We start from the raw sequence: 22,784 nt of genomic DNA, 5'->3' as shown, positions 1-22,784 counted from the left end.
AGCAGCTGCCACTATACCATATGGGCCATGGGAGAGGGGGAGACCATTTTACCAATTTCAGGGGAAATGCAATATAAGATGATGTAAACGTTAATAAAATAATGTTATCTGCTCCCTGCTGTGTTTCATCTGGGGAAGAGGAGATAAAATTCTTATTTGCCATATGCCACTGTGTGAAAAATTAAAAGTTGATTTTAACAATCGTTCAATAGCTTGATAGCCCTAATTCAATCATATGATGCATTAAAAAAATATAAGAGCAACATATTACAGCACATGCAATCTCAGCCTGTCAAAAGAACACTATAAAAGGAACACGGCTGACATTAGTAAGTCAAAAATGGAACATACCTCTTTGGTTTAATGTAGCTGTTTGCAAAGCCAAAAATAGAAATGTTTAAATAATACAGTATTTTCCAGACAAAAAGCACTCCTGGGCAATCCCATGACAGACCAGTTTGTACTCACTGTGGGGACGGACTGTTTTAAGTATGTAAGGGGTTATTTAAAGGAAAAGTTAATTAGAAATCTATTTAAATTATTAAATACCTGCTAAGTGTTCTTGTAAAAGGCACCACAATGCACCAATGTGTTTGTATTGCTTGACTGCTTGCATATTCCCACCCACAGCATAGCTAGATCACTGATGGGTTTTCTTTGTTTTTTGTTTTGGACTGGATATATCTATTAAATGACCAAACTTGCATAGTGCTGAGTGCCCTCGGCTCCCATAGAAGCCAGTGAGATGGAAGGTACTTATCACCTTCCAGCACTGAGCCATAGATCACACAGCAGAGTTTAATTCTCAGATGAAAAGCTAGGAAGAGAACACACTGCAATTTCACCCACTATCCCCTCTCTTCTCACCCCTGGCATGCTCATATAGATTAATTTAGTGAACCAGAAGGGCTAGGAAGGAAAAAAACGCTGTAGATCATTTTGGTCTTTCAGGTTACTCTGCTGTTTAACAAGTCTGTGCAAGTGTCAGATGAGTCACAAATGGCTCAGCAAATGCTGGCATTGTTGAACCAGATGAGAGAGCAGCTTCAAGCACTTGAAGGGAAACCTTTGTAATGATTTACAGTGCGCTTCTTGAGCCTTACAGGGCCTTAGCCTTTGGGATTAGCATGGTGAAGAATTAGAGAGGGACTGGTATTAAAAACAATAGCTACCTGCATCTCTGCACCAATAACGACAAAGGACCTGACCATGCAAGGAACTGACTGCCTTTAACTCCCACCGACAGCAAGAGAGATGGAAGATTCTCAGCATATTGACATATCAGGCCCATTGTGTTCATTTATCCACTGCCTTTCCAGCTTTCTTCAGCCGAGTGTCATATTTCCATCTGGAAACGATGGCACCACCCTGCTGATAGTGAAGCTATCGAAATTGTTCCTTAAAGTCCAGGTCATCTGGAAAAAACACTTGCTAAAGGTGCACAAAGTATAGGCACTAGAATGACCAGTTCAGAATCTTGTGGTGTTTTATGGCAATGTCGACTGGTGCCTTCTCATACCAGATAAAGGGGAGGACACGTGACCGCCCCACGTGTCTCCTCCCCGCCCCATCCCCAGCCTGGGGCCTCCTCACTATTCCCACCCCGTCCCTGCCCCACGTTACCTGCAGGGAGGGGCTCTGTTCTCCCACTGCACCAGCTCTCCACTCCCCTTGGCACATTTGGCTGCTCTCCCTGACAGCCAGGTCCTGGCAGGGAGCGGGATGGAGCCACTCCCGGTGGCTGCTCTGTGCAGCATAGCCAGCTGCCTGGGAGAGAGCCTGGCTGGAAAGGGGCGACAGCCCGCTCCCTGCCCGGGCTCAGCTTCCATGGACAGGGGCCAAGCATGCTGGGAGGGGACGGAAACGAGGGGCTCCAGCTCTTTCAGCCGATGTCCCTGGAAGTCGAGCCTGGACGGCTGGGGGGCAGCCCACTGCCGCAGCCAGGCGCTTTCCCAGGCTCTGCTGCGCTGCAGCAGGCAGCGTCTCAGTGACCAGAAGAGGCTCTGGTCCCACCCCATCCACTCTGGCTCTGGTCCCGGCCCTTCCACTCCCCACCCGATCTGGCTGCTTGGGGTAACTTCATCCCATGTGCCCTCCTGACACATTGCCTCTTGTAATGTGAAATGCAAATAATTAAAACATCCTGATCAATCACTTTTCTTCATACTACCCTTCAACCAAAGGAACGCAAAGATTACAGCTGATCATCCAATGTAAAATTACATATACTCTCATGTGTGTTTGTGTGTTAATGATGGAAGTTTGAAATTCTCTGATTGTACAAAAAGTCACAGATACTGTTCCTAAACAACAGAATAAAATAAATTAAACATTTGTTTATGAAATGATAGGGAAAAATGCAATGTAACCATGAAAATGTGGTGAGGTTGCTTTGTTGGTGTTAGTCATTGCATGTGTGTGTGAGATCCCTTTGCTAACTATAAAGCATGTTATTGGAGAAGGAAAAATATCAGACAATCTAAACTTGACATAACATAACCAGCCAGGATCATAAAGAGATGAAAAAGAGGGTCATGGAGAGCAGAGACAAAGTTTACAATAATAAGATCATAAGGAGAGTTACAATAATAAGATTCCATGGATAGTCAGCAAGATATATGTGTACATACATTAATTAGGTTAGTTTTTAAGGGTTTTCTGTAGTTATTGTTTGTTGGATATTGTTTAATTATTGTTTATGAGAAATGAGTTTCATTATGCCCATGTAAAACTCTCCCAGTAGATTCAATTAAAAACTAAAAGAGCTAGAGAAGGACTTTTTGTCCAAAATCTGTGCACACTGCTAGAATACACGGATGTTATGTTTCACCCCAGAGAAGACTGCAGTTCAGTAGTTGATTAAGTGATCATTATATATTATCTATCACATTTAAGTTTGTATATCACTTGGCAATTATTCTTATGAATATGATTACTTATAAGGTATTCTGTGTCCAAAAAATGTTCTAGGATCTCTGCAGACAAATAAAATAGACTCACTAGCCCAAAGATCCTGTGAGCTAAATAAAAAATGACACCAAGTGATAGTGACACACAATGGGGGCGAAATAAGGAAATGGGAAGAGGAGGATACAAAAATCAGGTGACACAGTTACTTGTTAGGTTCTCATCATGTTCTGCAACATCTATACAGTGTTTTATATTCCCTTTCCTGTTTGTATCTAAAATGTTCCACAGTTTCTAAACTGGAAGTTATTTTCTGTTTCATTACTAAACAGATAGACCCCTTACAAACAATCCATACACCCCGTGTATTGTTTTAAACTATTGCATGTGTTAAAACCTACTAAGCCCCCACTTCTTAGCTTAAGTACTCATTTACACATATCCCCTATCTTACTTCACCACCAACCACTCTTAACCCAGATCCCCAACCCAGGGCGTTTGTAAGCCTCTCATCCTCTGATATCACGGTATCTCTTCCATCCCGAGCAATCATGTCCTTATTTCAGTACATTGCCCAGAAAGAGAAGTTTACAAAAGTTAATCTTGTTATCAGAGGCCTTGATCCACCTTGAAGTCAGTGGAAAAATTCCCACTGATTTCAATGGATTTTAGATCAGGCCCAGAGGCTCCAAGAGCCTCTTCTTCCTCTTCCTCTTCCGTCACAGAAGCCCTTCAACATCATATTGCCTCTTGTTCCAGCATTCAGTTCAGTCTCTCTGTTAAATAATAAAGGACTTTGGGGCGATTACCTCAGAAAAGCAGAAAGTTTATTACTCCTGTTTTATTGTCCCACTTGAAATAATTCTTTAAAATGTAGGTTTCTCTTGTGTAAGGTAACAAGTGACTCAGGATCACCATCTAGCCACAACATGCACAATGCTGAGAAATAAGTAGGTGTGGTAGTTGTTTGCTGACAAGTAAAGCCCTGATTTGATACCGAATACTGGAACGGACATGAACTATTAATATCTCTAGAGCTCCCAAGCCTCTCCCACTGATGGCCTCCTCTTTCGCAATCAAGCAGACAGGATTTGCACATGAATTCTTACAATGTAACATTCAAGGATTAGCTGGGCAGCTCGGAGCGCCTCGGAGTTGTACTTTCTGTGAACTTTTGTCATTCTTTCTAGCAGAACAGCACAATAGTGGAATCCTAGGTTGTACTAGCTAGAAGTTTACCTTACTAACTTGGAAGGTTGCTCTCCTATTATTTTGTCAGATGCTTGAATTGCACCTATCTCAAGTGACGTAAAGTTGAACAAGGCAAAACATCTTAACAGATACCTCCTGCATAAGTGATTGCAGGATAGGGGTCTATTTCTTTAAAACAAATCTGGACCACAATGCCTCTGAGAAACTTGACAACCCCTAATATGGAACAACTTTTTGATCCTGTCCAGAACAGTTGCTGCTACACCAGTAGGATAAGATCTGCCTACATCTGTGCTTTTGTTTAGTGTAATGGTTGCAACATAAACCTAACGAGGCTTGAATACTCAGGCTTAAGCTTATTTGTTTTGTATTGCTTTGGAATTTATATCATTATATAATAGAAGAGATGAGCCATTTTACACTTGTTATCCAAAACATTATTTAATCTTCTGAGTCAATCTGATTAGGGGAAGTCTGTTATCATTTGCCAGATGAATTCTTACAATGGAGGAAGAAAAATAGACTGTCCTTCTGGAGGCAACAGAAAACAGGTCTTTTCAAGTCATTTCTTCTCCAGCTCTGCAAAATTGAGGGGATGTTGGGGTCCATTTTCAAAGCACTCAGAAGTTGGGAGGGAAGGGCTTTAACTAGTTTTGTTAAACGGGGTCTGTTTATCCTACATAGCAAACTATGTCAAGGCATCCAGGTATAACACAGTTGTGCCCAGCCCTGACGTGGTTAAAGCATGCTCCACTTTGTAGTATAAACAGGAACTTAAGTGTGTTCCCAAACTGAACTAAAGCCTCGACTTCACTGGGCTTTGAGTCAGACCCATTATTAGCATAAGATCATTGCCTGCTCCACTAGGTATCTTGAGTAGAGTTCAGGATGTGAGGAAGAGCTCTGTGAAAGTTTGTCTCTTTCACCAACGGAACAGAAGTTGGTCCAATTAAAGATATTACCATGACTACTTTGTCCAATATTCATTTCAGACCATTTATGCCTTCCGATTTCTGGGTTAAACAATCACATTTTCTTATTTAAAAAAAATATTTTCTCTCAGCTGTTGCTGTGTGAATGACCCCAACACACAGCAAGGGAAACTGACAAAGGAACTCATTGTACAGAGACAACTGTACAAAATGCAATTAGAGGCACAAAATAAACACTGAAAAAATATATACTCCTTTTTCTCAAAACTTTCTCACTTCTAGTAATGTTAGGTGTTACTTGTGGCAACAGTAGGTAAAAATGTTCATCGAGAAGGTATTTTAAAGTGATAATACAGAGTTTATATGCTATTTTGCAAAGTCATCTTAATTTACAAGAAAAACATAAGGTTAGTTTCAATTCAATCTTTATAGATTAGACAAAGAAATAACTATATGCTAGCCATGAAATGAAAACACTGTAAAGATAGTGAGAGGTGTTACACATTTCTAACATATGCTAGGAATGGCTTGAAAATAAATCTGAATTAAGCATTAGTCAATCCTTAGAGATCTTTACAAAGGCTAATTACCGTAATTAATGTTTTGTGATTTCATCCAAATTGTTATTGTTACAGGAAGCTCTTGAAATCTCAGTCATGAGTGAAAGGGCTTCACACATTTCAATTTTATTAAGCATTGTGCTCTGCATTTGATATTTGTAAACATCGTTGTTATAAAATAGCTGCTGGATATGAAGCTGATGGAATGTAGCTCCACATTCCCCTCTGGTTTAGCCTGAGGACCATGCTGGGTGGGCTGGGGGAGCTTATTCACTAACCACAGTGTATTCAATTTATTTTATTTAGCCCTTTTTTTACATGCATGAGTTATTCATAAGCCAATCCTGATTTCCCCAAGATTTGTTTGTGATTTGTACCTGGCCAAACAGTTCTGAAATTTTGAATGATTTTTTTTCCAGAATATTTTTCAAAACTTCTCCGGAAAAGTTGTTCCCATTTTTTGACCACCTCCCTTTGTAACTGTTGGTCAAATACTATGGTTGAACAAAGGAGAGCTTCTGGGTTACCTATGAATCGAGCGCTATGACTATATGTTATTTGTTGTGTGTCGTGCCGTCTCCCCCACAGCCAGCCAGGTCCCCCTAACAAAACGGATATAGTTAATGTAGGTAACATCACTGGGACTCAGGAGACACTGAAAGGGTCACCCCATGCTGCTGTCCAGTTCCTTTCTACTGTCCAGCTTCTTTCTGTCCACTCTCCTACAGATCTGTGGGGCTTTTTCTAGACCACTCCCAGGAAAGCAGAGCACTCAGCCCCACATGATCAGTTGGTGGGCAAGGCGCTTGGTCCCCTCAATCCCCATGGTCTCACTCCAAGGGTACAGATGTGGTTACATTTTTTTGTTTAAAATATAAAGTTCTGGTCATCATTGCAAAATGAGAGTGAAATAAAGATGGAAGCTCTGGCCATAAATCATACAGCCTCACTGACTGCAAAGAAATGAGGACTCCCATTCCCATTCATTGGCTGCAGGCATTATGTAAACGAGACAAAATGTAGGAGTAATTGTCTGAATATGTGATCATTCCCCACATCTTGATTTCCTGACTATGCCAATATTACCTTGTGTGGTGATCCCGTGAGGTCTCAAAGGCTCCGTCTACACTGCAGTCTATGTCGGCAAAACTTACGTTGCTCAGAGGTGTGAATATTCCACCTCCATGTGCGACATAAATTACACTGACATAAGCATTCATGCACACAGCGCTATATCAGTGGGAAAACTTCTAACAAAGATTTCTAACAAACTCTGAAGTCAGCTGTAATGTATATGATTCACTTTACCTGTTTAATAACTCTCTTCTTATAATCTTTAGTTTTAGTTACAAAAGGATTGGCTACCCGTGTGCTTTTTGGGTGAGATCCAGAAGTACATATTGATCTGGGGCAGGGGGGAGGGTGTCTGGTTCTTTGGAACTGGAGGAACCTAATATATGTGATTTCTGGTTTTAATAATCATTTATCACAAAAGTCTGGTTTGTCTGGGTGGTGCATGAGGGGCTGTCTGTGGCTCCTGTTCAGAAAAGCACTTCAGCATGTGCTTATAGTTAAGCTGCTTAAATGCTTTGCTGAATAGAGATGGACTTAAGCATGTGTTTAAGTGTTTTCTTGAGTCAGGACCTATATGTGTAGCCACCTTTAGTGAGGAAAAAGATAGTGCATAACTGTGTCAGGAGAATATGTCTGCTTGATGTCACTATGTTTGGGTCTTTTGCTGCTAAGAATATGTCTTCACTGCAGAGTTAGCCCGAGCTCTTCCCGGCTGTTACCTCCAATGCCCTCCCCAACCTGGGCTAGCTGGCTTGTCTGAGGTCATAGGCTAAAGACCAAGTCAGGCTTTCACTCAGGTTGGTAACCTACCCACTTTGCAGTGAAGATGCAGGCTAAACCACTCCAGTGCCAATAATCCTCCAATGCTGTCCCATAATTTCCCCCCTGTGCTTGGAAGGACAAACAAGTTCTCCCACAATTCACTGGGAAAAACATAGAGTGGCTCAGCTCAGCTTACTGCAGCACTAAGAACCATGGGATATGACCCTAGGGGCATGTCTACACTGCAATAAAACACCTGTGGGTGGCAGTGTCAGCTGACTTGGGCCTATAAGGCTCGGTCTATGGGGCTATAAAATTGCAGTGTAGAAGTTTGGGCTCAGGCTGGAGCCTGGGTTCTGGGACCCTCCCCCTTTACAGGGTCTCGGAGCCTAGGCTCCAGCCCAAGCCCAAACGACTACACTGCAATTATATAGCCCTGCAGCCCAAGCCCTGCAAGCCTGAGTAAGCTGACACGGCCAGCCACAGGTGTTTTATATTACACTGTAGACATACCCTAGGAGTCCTAGAGACATACACAGGGGAACACAGCATCAGTGTGGACAGAAAGAAGAACAGGAGTACTTGTGGCACCTTAGAGACTAACAAATTTATTAGAGCATAAGCTTTCGTGGACTACAGCCCACTTCTTCGGATGCATAGGTCTGGCTTTGCAGTGTGGCTGCTCACACTGGGATAGGCTAACCCAGGTGCTGATCAGCTGGACTAACCCTGTGGAGAAGACGTACCCTAAGAGGAAAATCCTCAGGCCATTGTTCATGCTGAGCAGCTTGGGTGAGTACTGAGGGGAAAGGAGAGAAAAAATCCTCGCCTTCAATCCGTGGAGCAGCTGCAGGGCTGCTCATGCAGTTCTAACGCATTCTTTCTGCGGGAGGACAGAGGATTCCTGTAGCAGTGGACATAGCCTGTGGCCCCAGCCTGCCCAATGTATGCAAGGAGCCTCCACAGAGCTCATCTTCATGCTGCACGGTGTGCTCCATGTTCTGACCCCCAACAAACATTCTTTGTGTAGCAAACTGTACTGGCACCAGTGCCTGGGGACCTTCTACACACAGGCTAGGACAGGATTGCCCCTGAAAGTAATGTTGCAATTTCTAAAGTTTGGGCCAGAGAGCAACCATCTACCTTCTCCCTTTTTTGTAACTGATGGTGTATCCACCACACTTCTAGTGATGGCAAAAATGATGATCTGAGTCAGTCTTTACAAAAACATTTCTGCACTCTAATCCCCAATGAAATGATACACAGACAGAACAAACCTTGTTAAAAACAGGTGTATATACTTTTTGTAGGCACTATTCAATTTTAGACAACAGGCAGATCTGTAGGTGCAAATGGCTTGTGCTTCCAAATTAGGGAGCTACTTCTCTAAAATGCCTGGACTAGTACTTCTGGCTCCAATTTAGAGTTCAGCTCCTTTGAAAATCTGGCCCACCTTTAATGGCAGAAAAATGATGGAAGATGAAATTAGAGCTTGTGTAATTCCATAGTATTTCAAACTGTTTCACCACCCACCCTCCACTTTGCTGGTGCCATCCATGAACAAGCGTCTTACTGATATCAATGGACTGTTAGGATGTTCTTGGTACATTCAGCAATGCAGCAAGTGCATTTACCTGCATGTGCCTGCAGAGTTTAGTACGTGACTTCCACAAGCCTTTCGGTTGAAATCTCAAACAGCAAGGTGCTGAATTAAATCTCTGCATTTTTGAAGCCTGAATGCGCTCTTTACTAAAAAACAACAACAACAACAACAAAACCCAACCTTTAATATGGGACCCAGAAAGTCCAGGTTTAAAGGCTTGATTGTGCAAGGCACCAAGTATCGCATCAGAGGTGTTGGGTGTGGAGCTGAGGGTCCTCCGTTCTTCTCAGGGACACGCTACACTTTGCAGGATCAGGCCCTGTATCTTCTTGCTTATCTCAGGGGGCAGGCACTGGAGAAAATGCCTTAGGTAGCTAAGGGAAATGTTTTGAATAACAAGGGTTTGGAGCTTATAGTTTTAGGTGCATGTACAGTACAGGCTCCAAATAGTCCTAGAGATGCCTTCCTGGAAGAAACACATCTCTGAAGTTTGCTCCCATAAAATCCAAATATCTGTAGTGGCCATATTACTCTTAGGAAGACTCCTCTAGTGTTTTGACTCAGTCAGATTGCTGGAGGAGGAGACTACTGAAAGCATATGCTCATAAACAATATTTTAATTAGTGCTTGTCCTTGCTGGAGGCAATGGAGTGTTGATGGTCTGAGCCACTCCTCTAACGTCAATGAACCAGCTCACTGGTGATGTCAGCCGGGCCTTCTGCACTCAGACCTGATTGGCTATGTTTGGATTGCAGGGGCCGGCTTAGCTGTAAGGTGAATATGCAAGGAAGCAGCTGTGTGGAGGTGTGTAGTCAGAGAGTGTTAGCAGCAGACACAGTCAGACAGTGGGGCTTTACTGAGGCTGAGGAGTTGTTTTAATCTCTGATAGGTAAATAAACAAACCAGCAGCAGACTTTGGAATTTGGAAAGGCTCACTGGGCACTTATGCAGGAAGAGTGCAAGCTGCAGATTCCACAGAGTGGCTTTTTTTTCTTTCCAGAACTGTAAGTGGAATAAGTGTACCTGAAACTGATATGCCAACTGAAATCTCTCATGCCGTAAGAATGCATGCCATCTCGGACTTCCCTTTGACAGTGCGACTCCTCAACAAGGGGCCAGAGTACCTTCGCAGACAGATGGAGGCAGGCACCCCAGGCAGGAAAAGTGCTGTGGAAAGACTGGCAGCTGATAAGGCCAAGTATGTAAAAAGTCCGCATGTAATCAGCACTAAGCAGGAACCCGTCATCGTGCTCAGCTCAGCCTCAGAGAGCAGCAGTGAGAGCTGTTCAGTGGAAAACAAAAAAATCAACAGGGACTTTGGTGGAGGGAAAGGCACAAAAAACTTGGAGTCAACTAAAGCAATGTATTCCTGCAGTGCTCCCCTGGAACCTGATCCACCCATAGCGAGGCGCAGCAGCTCCAAGAGGCAGGTACGGCCAGACTCCCTAGTGATCTACCGCCAGAAATGTGAGCTTGTGAAAGGTCAAAGCAATGAAAGGTCACGAGGAGGCCTGGTGAGGCGGCTGTTCCAGGGGTCCATGAAGGAGAAGCTGCTGACTTCCCCTGAGATGCCCAGCATAATTGGGGAGGGCCTCACACCAGAAAGTGAAGAGACAGTATCCACCAAACATGCCGCCAATGGGCCAAACAGCCGTGTCGCTGAGCACGCTGCCCCTGCAAACACAGAAGCACCAGCTCTTCCTGAACATGAGGGTGAGGACTCCTCACAACTGACTGTTGCACCTGATGAGGTCAAGGACATCAGGAGGAAAGGGCTGCATCGCTCCCAGTCTGATATCAGCTCTCGCTATTCCAAGTCTTTCTCTGAGTTTGACACTTTCTTTAAGTACTGCGGCCTTGAACCCGAGGTTGTCGAGGATCTGGGCAGAGAGAACTTCTCCGTGATTTCTGACAATGTCTCCTTCAGGATCCGCAGCATCAGCGTGGCAACATCTGAGAGTGACTTCACGAGGCACAGTGGGGACGATGGGCTGTTGGAGGAAGAACTGACTGAGCAGGTGCCCAGCACCACTTCAGTGATTGAGCGCAACGCTCGGATAATCAAATGGCTGTATACTTGTAAGAAAGCCAAGGAGACTAACAACATGCTACGAGAGCTTGCGTGAAGGCTTCTCCTTTCAGCATGCATTACAGCCTGGTAAACTCAAGGTGTGTGCAAAGCCCAGCCATGCCCATTTATATTTATCTTTTTATTAAAACACTGTCGATTTATCCGAGTTTATGTCTGTTCTATGAATGGCAGGAACAAGGTGTTTTCTGCAGTAACATTGTTATTATTATTATTTATTATTTGTGTTACAGTAGCACCTATGAGCCTAGTTTGTGGGAATGGAGTTCTTGTAAAACAGGAGTCTGGGGTATTACAACAAAAAAGAGACAGAAACGTATTGTAATTTGTGAGGTTGGATCAGACCCCTAAACGAAAGTAAACAGTCAGGGTTTACAAGGAATGTCTGCCCTTTGCAGTCTCCTGCTTTGTAAATTACTTATTTTCACCAGTTTCTGCTTTGTTAAACTCAAGACAAACCCCAGAAAAATTATTCAGCCCTTAACTGTAGCAGGTAAGATCAAACAAACTGAACTGAACCACTGGATGTTTAGGGGTAGTCTGTATTTACTCTGTAGTAGTACAATTTCCCCCTCCCCCACTCTCTTTCTGTCTCTCTCTCTCTTTCTTTCCCACCCCCTTTGCCTGCACTTAAGTACATGTAAGCAGCCACTAAAATAAGGTTATATCCATGCTTCTTCTAGAGATCCCATTCTCACAGAGCTTTCTGCCTTGGCAATAGGAGTTTGCTCCAGCTGACGCCTGGCATTTCACAAGCTCTGCTGGGACGTGGGACTGCTCTTTCTGCTTACGCTGATTGTAATCAGTTTGGCTCTTTTGACGTTGGAGAACTTTGATGGCTTGGCCCACATGGCTGTGCTACTGCAATTCAAGCAGCAGATTTTGGAAGTCAGTGGTGTGGCTTGTTTGGAGAGTGGGGCTGCTCTGATATTTAAAAACTAAAACAATGAATAAAAATGTGAGAGGCTTTGAAAACTATTACTTCACATAGAGAAATGGGCCAAATGCAGCCCTGGTGTAAGCTCTTCCTATTGACTTTTAAAAGAGCTGCACCTATGTCTGGGGTGAGTCTTGTCTATTGGCAAGAACCATTTTCCTAGGAACTTTAGTAGCGATTCATTACATGCAAATTGCCCAAAGTATCCATTATAAGAAAATTGTCCTGACCCAAGCACATACATCTCTTAGGCCTTGGACCTCTGACACAGAATTATTTTGAATTGTGCTAACTGATCCTTGACACGATGGGCTATATATGCCCTTTGTAAATTTATCATGTTCATAATCTGTGTATTAAGAGGACACTAATTAGCCCTTGGCACAGTTGTTTGAAATGACTCCATGCCTTATCCAAAAGAACATGGATATATAATGCCTGAGTCAATTTCCTAGTGGATCAAGAACTGGATCAAGATTTCTTCTGGTGCACCAATTTTACAGTGGTAGAAATCCACTGTCTTCAAAGAAATTAATCCCAAATTACACTAGTGTACGTAGGAAGTGAGTAAGGCCCTGTGACTTCTTCCTACCCAGTTGCCTGGGGGCTCAAGGTTATGAAGATGTTGGGATATGCATTAAACATACTCACTGCATCTCCTGACATGCTAACGGGGTGGTGGATTCTAACTTGGTTGTCTGACAATGTAGGGCAGTAAAGAGTCTTAAAGACGCAGCATACAGTACCTACAAACTTCTGACAGTTCCTAACGAGGAATATACCTTTTAACACCATTGAAATGTATTCGGCTGAGAGAGCATTCTAGAAGGCACAAGATGGAAACTTGATACAGATTCTATTTAAAAGATAGGACCTTTTTTAGAGGTGGATAAAAAAAATTCTGGTTGTGCATTTTTTTAAGAAAAGCAAAAAAATGCATTTTCATTTACGTTTTTCATAGAATTAGTTTTTTCATTGACATATTGAAAACTCAAAAATTTAGATTTTTGTCAAAATAATTTCCACAAAATATTTTTGACCAGCTCTAGAGTGTGCCTCCAGAATAGGGACAGTTGTCATGTGTAATGCTGTCAACCCACAGATATATCACTGGGTGAGAGCTCCATGCCTGAATTCAGTCGCAGAGAAGAGAGGGTTTCACTGAGCTGAGGAGTTCCCCTCCCTCACCCTCCACAGCTGGTGGGAGAGGGAGGCACATAAAACAGATGGTGGATGTGGGGGCTCGTAAAAGTTTCTGCAGCTGTGAGCCTTACACAATTATGAAGGTGGGGGCCTTTGCCCACCTCCTGCCAGGGCCGCTGGGGGGTGGGGGCAAGTGGGGCAATTTGCCCCAGACCCCGGGCTCCACAGGGGCCCCCACAAGAATATAGTTTTCTATAGTATTGCAACTTTTTTTTATGGAAGGGGTCCCTGAAATCATTTTGCCCCAGGCCCCCTGAATCCTCTGAGCAGCCCTGCCTCCTGCTACTGGGTGCAGGAGTCTGGAAACAAAAGCAACTGTATAAAGGGAAACAAGAGACATCTGGCTCTAAGATTTCTTTGCCCCTGCTCTTGGGGCCAACTGTGAGATTGCTTTCCTACTAGAACTGTGATAATTCTCATGGGCCATGTGGACCTTGTCAAATGGGAGAAGGCTGTTGGGCCTTTTAGTATTTATTTGTTAAATGCTATCAGTGCGTTCAGTGTTGCAGATTACACAGGAGACAGATGGTCCCTACTCCAAAGAGCCTACAAAGCAGCTAGGCACACATCATAAAAAGATGTCTGGCAAAGGATGCTGTAATGTATGGAAAGCAGGAAGTTCATTCACGTGTGCTCCCCACCTTTGCAGGAGCTCTGAAACTCCCTGGTGCAGAGTCAAGTGTTGCCTTTTTCTCTTTCTGCCCTTTGACTGACCCATCACGCAGTCAGCATCTGAGGCCTTAGGTGCTTTTGCAGCCAAAGAGACTTTCTTCTTGACTGGACCCTTAATATTTGTCATGTTAATAATCCACAGAGCAGGACTTTAGATAATTTATACTTCTATTGCATTTTAGAGGGGCACGCAAAGGACAGACAGAAGCAGGGCCAAAGCTGTGAGAGGTTTTTCAAAGACAGTATTTTTTATGTAAATGAAAGTACTGGGTTCTAAAATGTAGCATAGCCGATTTAAGATGGATTTTAAAAAAAATACTATTCTGATTTTACAATGGCATACTCATTTATTTTCAAGCTATCCAGGGTCAGATCTTTAAAGGACCTTGCTCAAACATGTGAGTGCATTTCTGTGCCTACATTTGTTAACATAATTATCTCAATTGCTTGTGCAGATTTTGTATTTGCATGCCCAAGTGGACTTTTTCAGCCTGATTCTTTTCTCATTTATACCAGTGTAAATCAGTGCTAATTTTATTAAGTTAATAGCATTAAATCTGCATAGACCTGGTTTGTATAAAAGGAGAATTGGGCAAGTAGCTACCTAAATAGCCATTTGCACATGCAATGACCCAATTTGCACATACACTTAGGGTAACTTCACATAAATATAGACCCATTCATGTGTGCAAATGTTTTCGTGCTTCTGTCTTTAAAAATTGTAGCCCACAATTTTTCTCATTTTAAGATGGAAGATTTATTTTTAAACTTTGTTTCCTTAATGTTTTTTGATAATGGTCTGCAGAAGAGGGAATACATAGGAAGCATATACTAGAAAATTTTAAGTAAGATCACTAATAGTAAAGACAAAGAAATTCAAAGTACTGACTGACACCCCATTGTGCCTTTGAATTACAGGTAGTTTTATAACATATTTCTTCTTATCCATGTAGGCACAGGGTTGTTTTTTGTTTTATTTTGTTTTTTGGGGGACATGGTGTCAAACACATTTAAAATTCCTTAATTGCTTTATCTTTGAGTTTGTGTCACAATTTTAATGTTGCTTAAACATAGTTGTACATGTCTTTTTGTGTGTTTTCAAAACAGATCCATGTATTGGGACAGGACAGGAATTTAGGAGATAGAGCTTTTGTTATTGGCTCTGTCAGTGACCTATTGTCTGATCTTGGGCAAGTGGTTTAACCTCTTTGAGCCTGGCTTATGCCCTGGAGAAATAATACTTCCCTACCTCCCTAGTGCATTGTGAGATTTTAATCATGTTTTTAGAGTGGATGGAAGACACATTTGAAATGCTTATTGGTATTGCTTTCTGTTCCAACTAGCAGTTCAGAGGATGCTGAAATATGTGGGTACCACGTGAACATTCGTGGTAGCAAATGTCATCTACAGTGTCAAGCCCTTCCATGACTGACCTGAAATAAAATTGGTTCACTGGTCCTCAAGAATACATATAAACCCTTAACACTTTCATTAATATTTAAGAACTGGCTCTTTTTTTGGTACTAAGGTTTCTGAACAAAAGAAACCCTTAGCAGGATGATGGTCTGTATTAATCTAAACCACAAAATCTCTGCTTATAACTCATCACATGTTTACATAATTGGTTAATCAGAAGATGAGCCAGCAGAAGACAAATTAACCACTCACCTGCTAAGCCTTAAGCCTAGGCCCTGTGAAGCAATGCAGGGAACTTCCTGAAGTGAAGCAATGCATCCTGGCTTTCTGCAAATATTGGATGTGATCCACAAAGCATAAGAGACATTCATTACTAGCATTACTGATCCCTTGAATTTTATGAAGGCAAAACTAATTTGCATGGGAATGAGTGTGACTGGGACATGAGTACTCTAACTCTCTTGGAAATAATATGCAGAGAAGTATAGTACAAACCTAGAATCGGTAACAAATTACTTGAGTAGTAGAGTGTGTGAGTGGGTGTGCAACTCTGGTCATATAATTTGCTTATTTTTAGACAGGGGCTAGAAAGAGATTTTAACTGCTGAGCCTGACATCTGCTCAGTCACATGTCATTTAATTGTATTTAATTACCCAATGAATGTGTCAAATAAACAGTTCAAAACTGATGCTATTTACAGCCCATGGTTTAACAGAGTAGGAAAAAGACCTGTATGAACTGGGTATCTTGGGTATCCATTGGTTAAAAACTAAATTCATAGGCTAGGGATGGCCATTCTAACTCTAACAACCTAGGGACCATGTGGCTGAGAGTAGCTTTTCCCTCAGCTGTTTTCCCAGAAATGATGCCATCTTGAGTTTAATTTAAAATGATATTCAGAGGGGCACACTCCATTATGTTTTCCATCCCAGGCAAATATTTTGGTACACTCAGTTTGTGCAGTTTAGGGAAACTCTAGTCCATCAGGTTTGTACTGTAAGCCTGACTCTAAATATATAGGGACAGATTTTCAGCTGGTGTATATCAGTAATGGAGCTATGCTGATTTCCACCAGCAGAGGAGCTGACTCACAATTAATGAAAAATCAAGGAAAACCCAACAATGCTGATTTTAGGCCACTACTTTTAACAAACCCAGTAACCGTTAGAAAACTCGCCTACAAATATCAATGTACAGTGCCCAGCACAACAAGGATTCGGGCTTTTTGGAGTGACCATAATGTTGTAAATATTTAATAATGAATACGGCTGAATTAAATAGTTATCACCAGACAATCGGTGGAGTTGACTCACTGGTTCTGAGACTTGTGTTTCCTACAAACCCACAAGCTAGCTTCTTTTCAGTGCTACAGTTATCCTGACCAGAGGCCATCATGTTTGTTGCAAAAAATGCAGTGCTCACAGGATATTTTTACACTGCAATTAAACACCTGCAGCTGACTTGGACTCGTGAGGTCAGGCTGTGGGGCTGTAAAATTGGGGGGGGAGACATTCGGGCTTGGACTGCACCCCAAATTCTGGGAACCCAAGAAGGGAGGATCACACCACACAGAGATCAGACAGACAAGCTGAAAATAGAAGCTAGCCCTTCAGCTCCCTTTGGCCTTTGTGTAGATGGAGTGCTCAGAATTTATCAGCTGTGGGCACATGGGAGGCTAATGGATTAGACCCAGCAAACCTGCTGCATGGAAACTATGTGCTTTCTTTGCCTTTCAGCAGCCTGCTGTTTGGAACGTTTGGACATATTCCTTAAAGCACCAGGCATATTGAAATTGTTGCATCATATTTTAAAAAAGACAAAAAAACAACAAAACCCTCTGTTCATGTTTCCTAGATTCTAATGTTCATTCTGCTTTTTTAAACTGCAGGTTTTTAATGGGTCAGATGCTCCTATTAATAATTTATGTTCCTAGCTTAATTTTTCATGAATTGTTCTGACTGGTAAAACATTGCATAAATAAAACAGCTACTTGAGACATGAAGTGAACTAACACATTTGTTTTAGCAGGATGATAATTAAGAAGCCATGTTATCTATAGTTAGCCTCAAAATAACCCAAAGGTAATTGACTAGATTTTGCCTAGATAAGCAGCATTATAAAGTAACAAGGTCTTAAAGGCCAAATTCACCAATGGCGTTAGGAGGAGCACAACTCTATTGGCTTTCAGGGACTTTTGCTCCTAATTGCTTTAATGATGGGTATGGCTTTAAAAAGGGGGTGAATTGAACATCCTTGTCTCTGACTGAAATCAACATTACCTAATTCATATCAGTCCTGGGCTTCAAAAGCGTTTTTTTTTTTTTTTTTAAAGAATGCTCATTTTTGGTGTGGGTTTCTCAGGAAAGGAATTGATTATGTTGGTAGTACTTGTAAACAGTTGGAATGAAGTTTTAAAGCTTACCCTGTACCAGTATGATGCACTAAGTGTTTTAAGTAGCACTTTTTTCTTTCCTTAGAATGAAAACATTCCCTGAGATGGCGGCTCACTAAACAGGACACAGACAGATAGACCCACAGCAAACTCTTCTATCATCTGGCTTATGACAAATCTGTGCAAGTTTATCAACTTCCTGTTGCCCTCCCACTCGTCTGCAGGCTCACTCTTTGTCACAAGCACATGTGTGTACAGAAATACAACAGCAAGAGGAAGTTACAAACTGAGACGGAGGGAAATTAAAGCTTCTAGAAGACCAGAGGCAGGCTTAAGTGCTAAAATATCTGGTAATATCCAGAAAGAGATCAGTGCACCAGGATGTCATCCTAAATGTGAGGGAAGGTTGGTGTGGCATGTCTGGCTCTGACTGATGGCAAATCTATCAGCAAGACCGGGGAAGGAGAAAGTGGGATCTAAGTGGCAATGACCTCTGGGTCAGGCATTTCTTGGCAGGGAGGCTCCACCTACACTTTCAAAGAAAGTGTGTTATCAGGACTTTAAATCTGGCTCACATTGACATGATTTCAGCACACTCTGCCTGGCTGGTGACAGTGGACCAAACATGACAGTTTTATAAACAGTATTTAAAGCCAGTGGTACACCAGATTGCTTCTTAGTATTGTCTAGATTGAGGTTAAAGACAAACTAGAGAACCATGTTCTCCAACTAGACCAGGCTGATCAGCCAGTGTGGATGGATGGCTAAAATCATGTTCCACGTATGGTCTTGGGCATAGTCCCAAAGCCTAGTATGACACAGGGAAAGTCAATCCACGTTCCATATTAGACAGGACTCTTCTTTGCTATAACAGTGCTCCAGCATAGTAAAATGTATAGTCTAGGTAGGCCCTTAGACTCTTTTTATACTACATCTCAGACCTTGCCAGCACATGGTTGTCTGTAATCTAACACATTTATTTTTGTACTGAGGATGGGCAACATGTTTATTGACTCATGTTAGGGAATAGCGTCACAGCATATGTAATGTTATGGCTGATTAGCATGAATCTATAATAGCATTGTCCTATCTCCATTGTAAACAAGAAGGCATGTTAGGACACAACCGCATCATACCAGACAAACGTGCTAAGATTATTCGACTTATAGTATAGACAGCACCATGCTCAACATAATTGTTATAACAACTACACCTACTTTGCACTGGCCAAGCAAACTTGATTTAAACTGTAGTTAAACACTGTTTAAAAATAATTTGTGTCACTCAGTTTGATTGCGGATGTAGATGTGCGTTTATGGCCCTTGGCTATGCCTTAGCCCAGACAGTCATTAGTTATCAGAAAATGCCTTTGCCTGAGTTATTTATTCCTGATACCATAAATCACAAAGAAGGGGGGGAAATGAAGTAGGGAACAGATTCCGATCTTAGCTATAGCAGTGTCGATCTGGAATAACTGAACTGATAAAAAGAGATCAGAATCTGGCCCTATATTTCGGTGTGTTGAAAGGTTAAAAGTTGAACCACAGGTTCCCATGGCTATAGTGTTCTGTTTACAGCATTGGACTGTCAGACCTGTACTGTAACAAGTACAGGAAAATGAAATTCCATTCTCAACATTCCATTAGGGTTATACACGGTAAGCAGTCAATCAGCCCCTTTCAACGATTACCTGCCATGCCCCCACCCAACAAAGTGAACCAGACACAGGCATAGGGGAGAAGATGGAATGAGCACCTAATCAGCACTTTTTACATCTTATAAAAGACTTAGTCTTGTAACATAACTATGAGAGAAGGAGGAAAAGGACTGAGTGATGGCATTTTTATAGAGCATTCACTCTAACCATAAGAATCTAATATTTCCTCTTTTAATTTATTCAAACATTGTGAGCCAAAAAACAGCACTTTAAGTGCTATGTAATAGTTTTTAGTTGACTTTAAGTTCACAATAGACTTATGAGTCAGGCTAACCTTATTTAATTAAGAAACACATACTTGTCACTATTTCTCACTCCCAGTTGCCATTTGAGAATGCAGGGCATTTGTCTATGTTGGTTTAGTGTTACTTCACATACACATGTCTTAAGTTGTCTCTCTCTCTCTCTCTCTCTCTATATAATAACATTTCCAAATAAAGTATTTATTGAAGCTGCTCTACACAGGGAAAACTGAAATGTTTTTATTAGTGAGACATAGAGTTTAAGGTCAGAAGATACTACCAGATCATCGACTCTGACCACTTTTTTATTACAAACCACCAACACCACCCAGCACCCATACACCAAACCCAAAAACCAAAATTTGACAAAAATATTACAGCTCACAGGAGAATAGACTATTATGTGCCACAGGCAGAGAATAGGAAGGACCAAGGGGCACCAGTGAGCTACTGTATACTTAGAGATTAGCACCTTCAAAACAAATAATCTAAATTTCCGTTTTGATTCACCATAGACTACACCATCAATGCTAATACGGTAAGAGTTATCCACTGATGTGCAGTTGTTTAAAGGGAGACTGTAAAGATTGATAAATCAGCAATGTGACCCACTGTAGTCTTATGCTCAGTTTGCAAATTACTGTACATGGAATTATTTATATGTTTTGTCAAAAGCTGTTGAATACTTTTTCTTGAAAATATGAATGAACCACTGTAGGCAGCTCAGAACGCATGAGAAATCCCACAGCTACAAACCAATGCACCAACTCAATGGAAGGGGGGACTGGGTTTTTACAAAGGTATCTGGTTTCACTTTCAAGTTTCCATTGGGTCTGTATCAGAGATGGTAGTGAGATAAACTGGCCATGGACTTTAAATAATAGAAAGAGATATCTAAAGGACTTAGGTGGGATTCTCAAAAGCACAGAGAATCAGTTGATTCTGTCCCTATTGAAGTCACTGGGAGTTTTACCATAGATGTCAGTGGGATCAGTTATGCCAACACTGAGCATTTTTGAAAATCCACCTTTGGCCTTTATGAGCTGCTTACTGAAGCTGTGCTGATCTTTCACACCAACACCAGAACAAATACACCTGGCTTTGTTCAACTTTGCATGTGAGAACCAAACTCTCCAAGGTACCATGAATCTCAGAAAAAGATTTGCCCAACACCTTTCCTTACACCTAATAAGCTATGAATTCCTCTTACCGCTACGTGTCTTCTGGGCAGAACAGTGATCTACCCTTTTCCACCTTACCAGGAAAGAGGACAGCTGACAGTCCCTTTATCCCACATTTCTTGGGAGTGGACATCTTACCATGCTCATCCTGAACAGTGGGGATTAGCACATTCTGCTCAGGTTCTATTGCTGCTGTTACTTATAAAGCCTTTTGCCTCATTCTGGTGCTGACCTGCCCCATGATGATAGGGAACCCAATGGCTACTGTTGGCCATTGACTCTCCTTATCCTTCAACAAAACCCCTTAAAATAAGGAAGGGATGCACTGGGAAACTCATCTATTTCATTATGAAACTGGTGTGTTTTGTAAGGGGTTGCTCAAGTTTTGTTTAGCGCTTTTGGGTGAAATCTCAGCCCCACTGAAGTCAATTGTAGTTTTGCCATTGTCTTCAGTGGGGCCAGGTCTTACCTTTTATTTTCATGCAAACATAAAACTAGGATTGTGGGGAGAAGGTCACAAATTAAACCACTAGTTTTGTTTGAGTGGAACCAGGCAAACCAAGACAGCCACATTGGATGCAACCCTATTGCACAGCTTAATTGTAATGGTCCAGTGCTCTTCATAACCAGTTTTTTAAAGCTAATATTATCACTGTGAAAAGGGACAATGTCCATAGTTTTAATTTAACAGGAAAAAAGGTACAAAGTCTGCTTTTATGGCTAGAGCCTGGTGTTTACAATTAAGACATCAGGTGTAGACTATGATCCCTTCAGTATATTGTACATAGCCATGTACAGGAATCTATGTAACAAGTGTGCAGATTGTTCTATATTTTATATATATACAATTTTTAAAGGGATATAAATCCTCATGCTTCAGGGCATAAATCAACCACTAACTGATGGTTATTCCATCATTGTCTGTTATGGGGTTTCATGCACCTTTGTCTGGAGCATCTGGTCCTGGGTACTGGTCTGACCTAGTATGGAATTTCCTAGGTTCCTACGTTTATATTCTTATAAAAAAACAAATCTGTATTTTATTTCATTTGCATACAAATAAAAAAAAATACATGATTGAAAGTTTGTAATTCATTCTTGGTAGTTTGTAGTTTTATTTTGCTTGCTGTTTATATTACTGTTACTATAGTTTTTTTTAAAACTCAGACTCCTTGTTACATGTTTAATTGCGCTGGGACAGCTGCTTCTTGTGGTGGTGAGCAAAGCTTTGGTTTGAATAAACATTCAAAGGTGCAGATGATTCTCTGAAACATATCCCAATCCCTGCCTAAAGAACCAGGCAGGAAATCTCTTAACAAGATCTCTCTCATAAAATGGCTAGTGGGTTCTGGTATCAGTAAGTCTGATATCTACAAAGCTAATCTTTCTCATAATAATTTTAGCATTCCCATTTTAGGGCAATGGTTTGAGTGGCGTAACATGGTTCAAGTGGCATAACATTTATTTTTAAAAGCAAACAAAACTTTTTCAAACTAATTCAGGTTGCCAACTTTCTGACCAAACAAAACCAAACACCTTTGCCCCACCCTTTCTCTGAGGCCCCTTCTCACTCACTCCATCTTTCCCCCTCCGTCTGTTGCGTGCTCTCCCCACCCTCACTTGCTCGCTCATTTTCACAGGGCTGGGGAGGGTCCTTTTTCGACTGGGTGTTCAGTTGAAAACTGGACATCTGGCAATCCTAATTTTCAGTATTACCTACATTTGGTTTTGTTCAATCCCAAAACTATGATGTGCCTCAGGCAATATTTTACAGCCATTACCCTCACACCCAACTACTGGCCAGAACAGTTGGCTGTTTGGGTCCATCAGAAAAAGCTCTATCTGAGGAATCTTACTGAGATAATTTTGTTTTAATGGATTCAG

At 41.7% G+C, this 22,784-nt stretch overlaps 1 protein-coding gene across 1 annotated transcript; it reads left to right on the top strand.

The window, feature by feature from the left end:
• The first annotated feature begins 9,842 nt into the window (after positions 1 to 9,842).
• FAM110C (family with sequence similarity 110 member C) lies at positions 9,843 to 21,972 on the top strand. The gene is made up of 2 exons (XM_034766399.1): positions 9,843 to 11,219; positions 17,846 to 21,972. The coding sequence occupies exon 1, from the start codon at positions 10,085 to 10,087 to the stop codon at positions 11,174 to 11,176; it is 1,092 nt and encodes a 363-aa protein (XP_034622290.1). The 5' UTR covers positions 9,843 to 10,084; the 3' UTR covers positions 11,177 to 11,219; positions 17,846 to 21,972.
• The last annotated feature ends 812 nt before the right edge of the window (positions 21,973 to 22,784 follow it).

Source organism: Trachemys scripta, chromosome 3 (genome assembly GCF_013100865.1).
Source record: "Trachemys scripta elegans isolate TJP31775 chromosome 3, CAS_Tse_1.0, whole genome shotgun sequence".
Lineage (NCBI taxonomy): Eukaryota > Metazoa > Chordata > Testudines > Emydidae > Trachemys > Trachemys scripta.
This window is presented reverse-complemented; position numbering and strand designations above follow the sequence as displayed.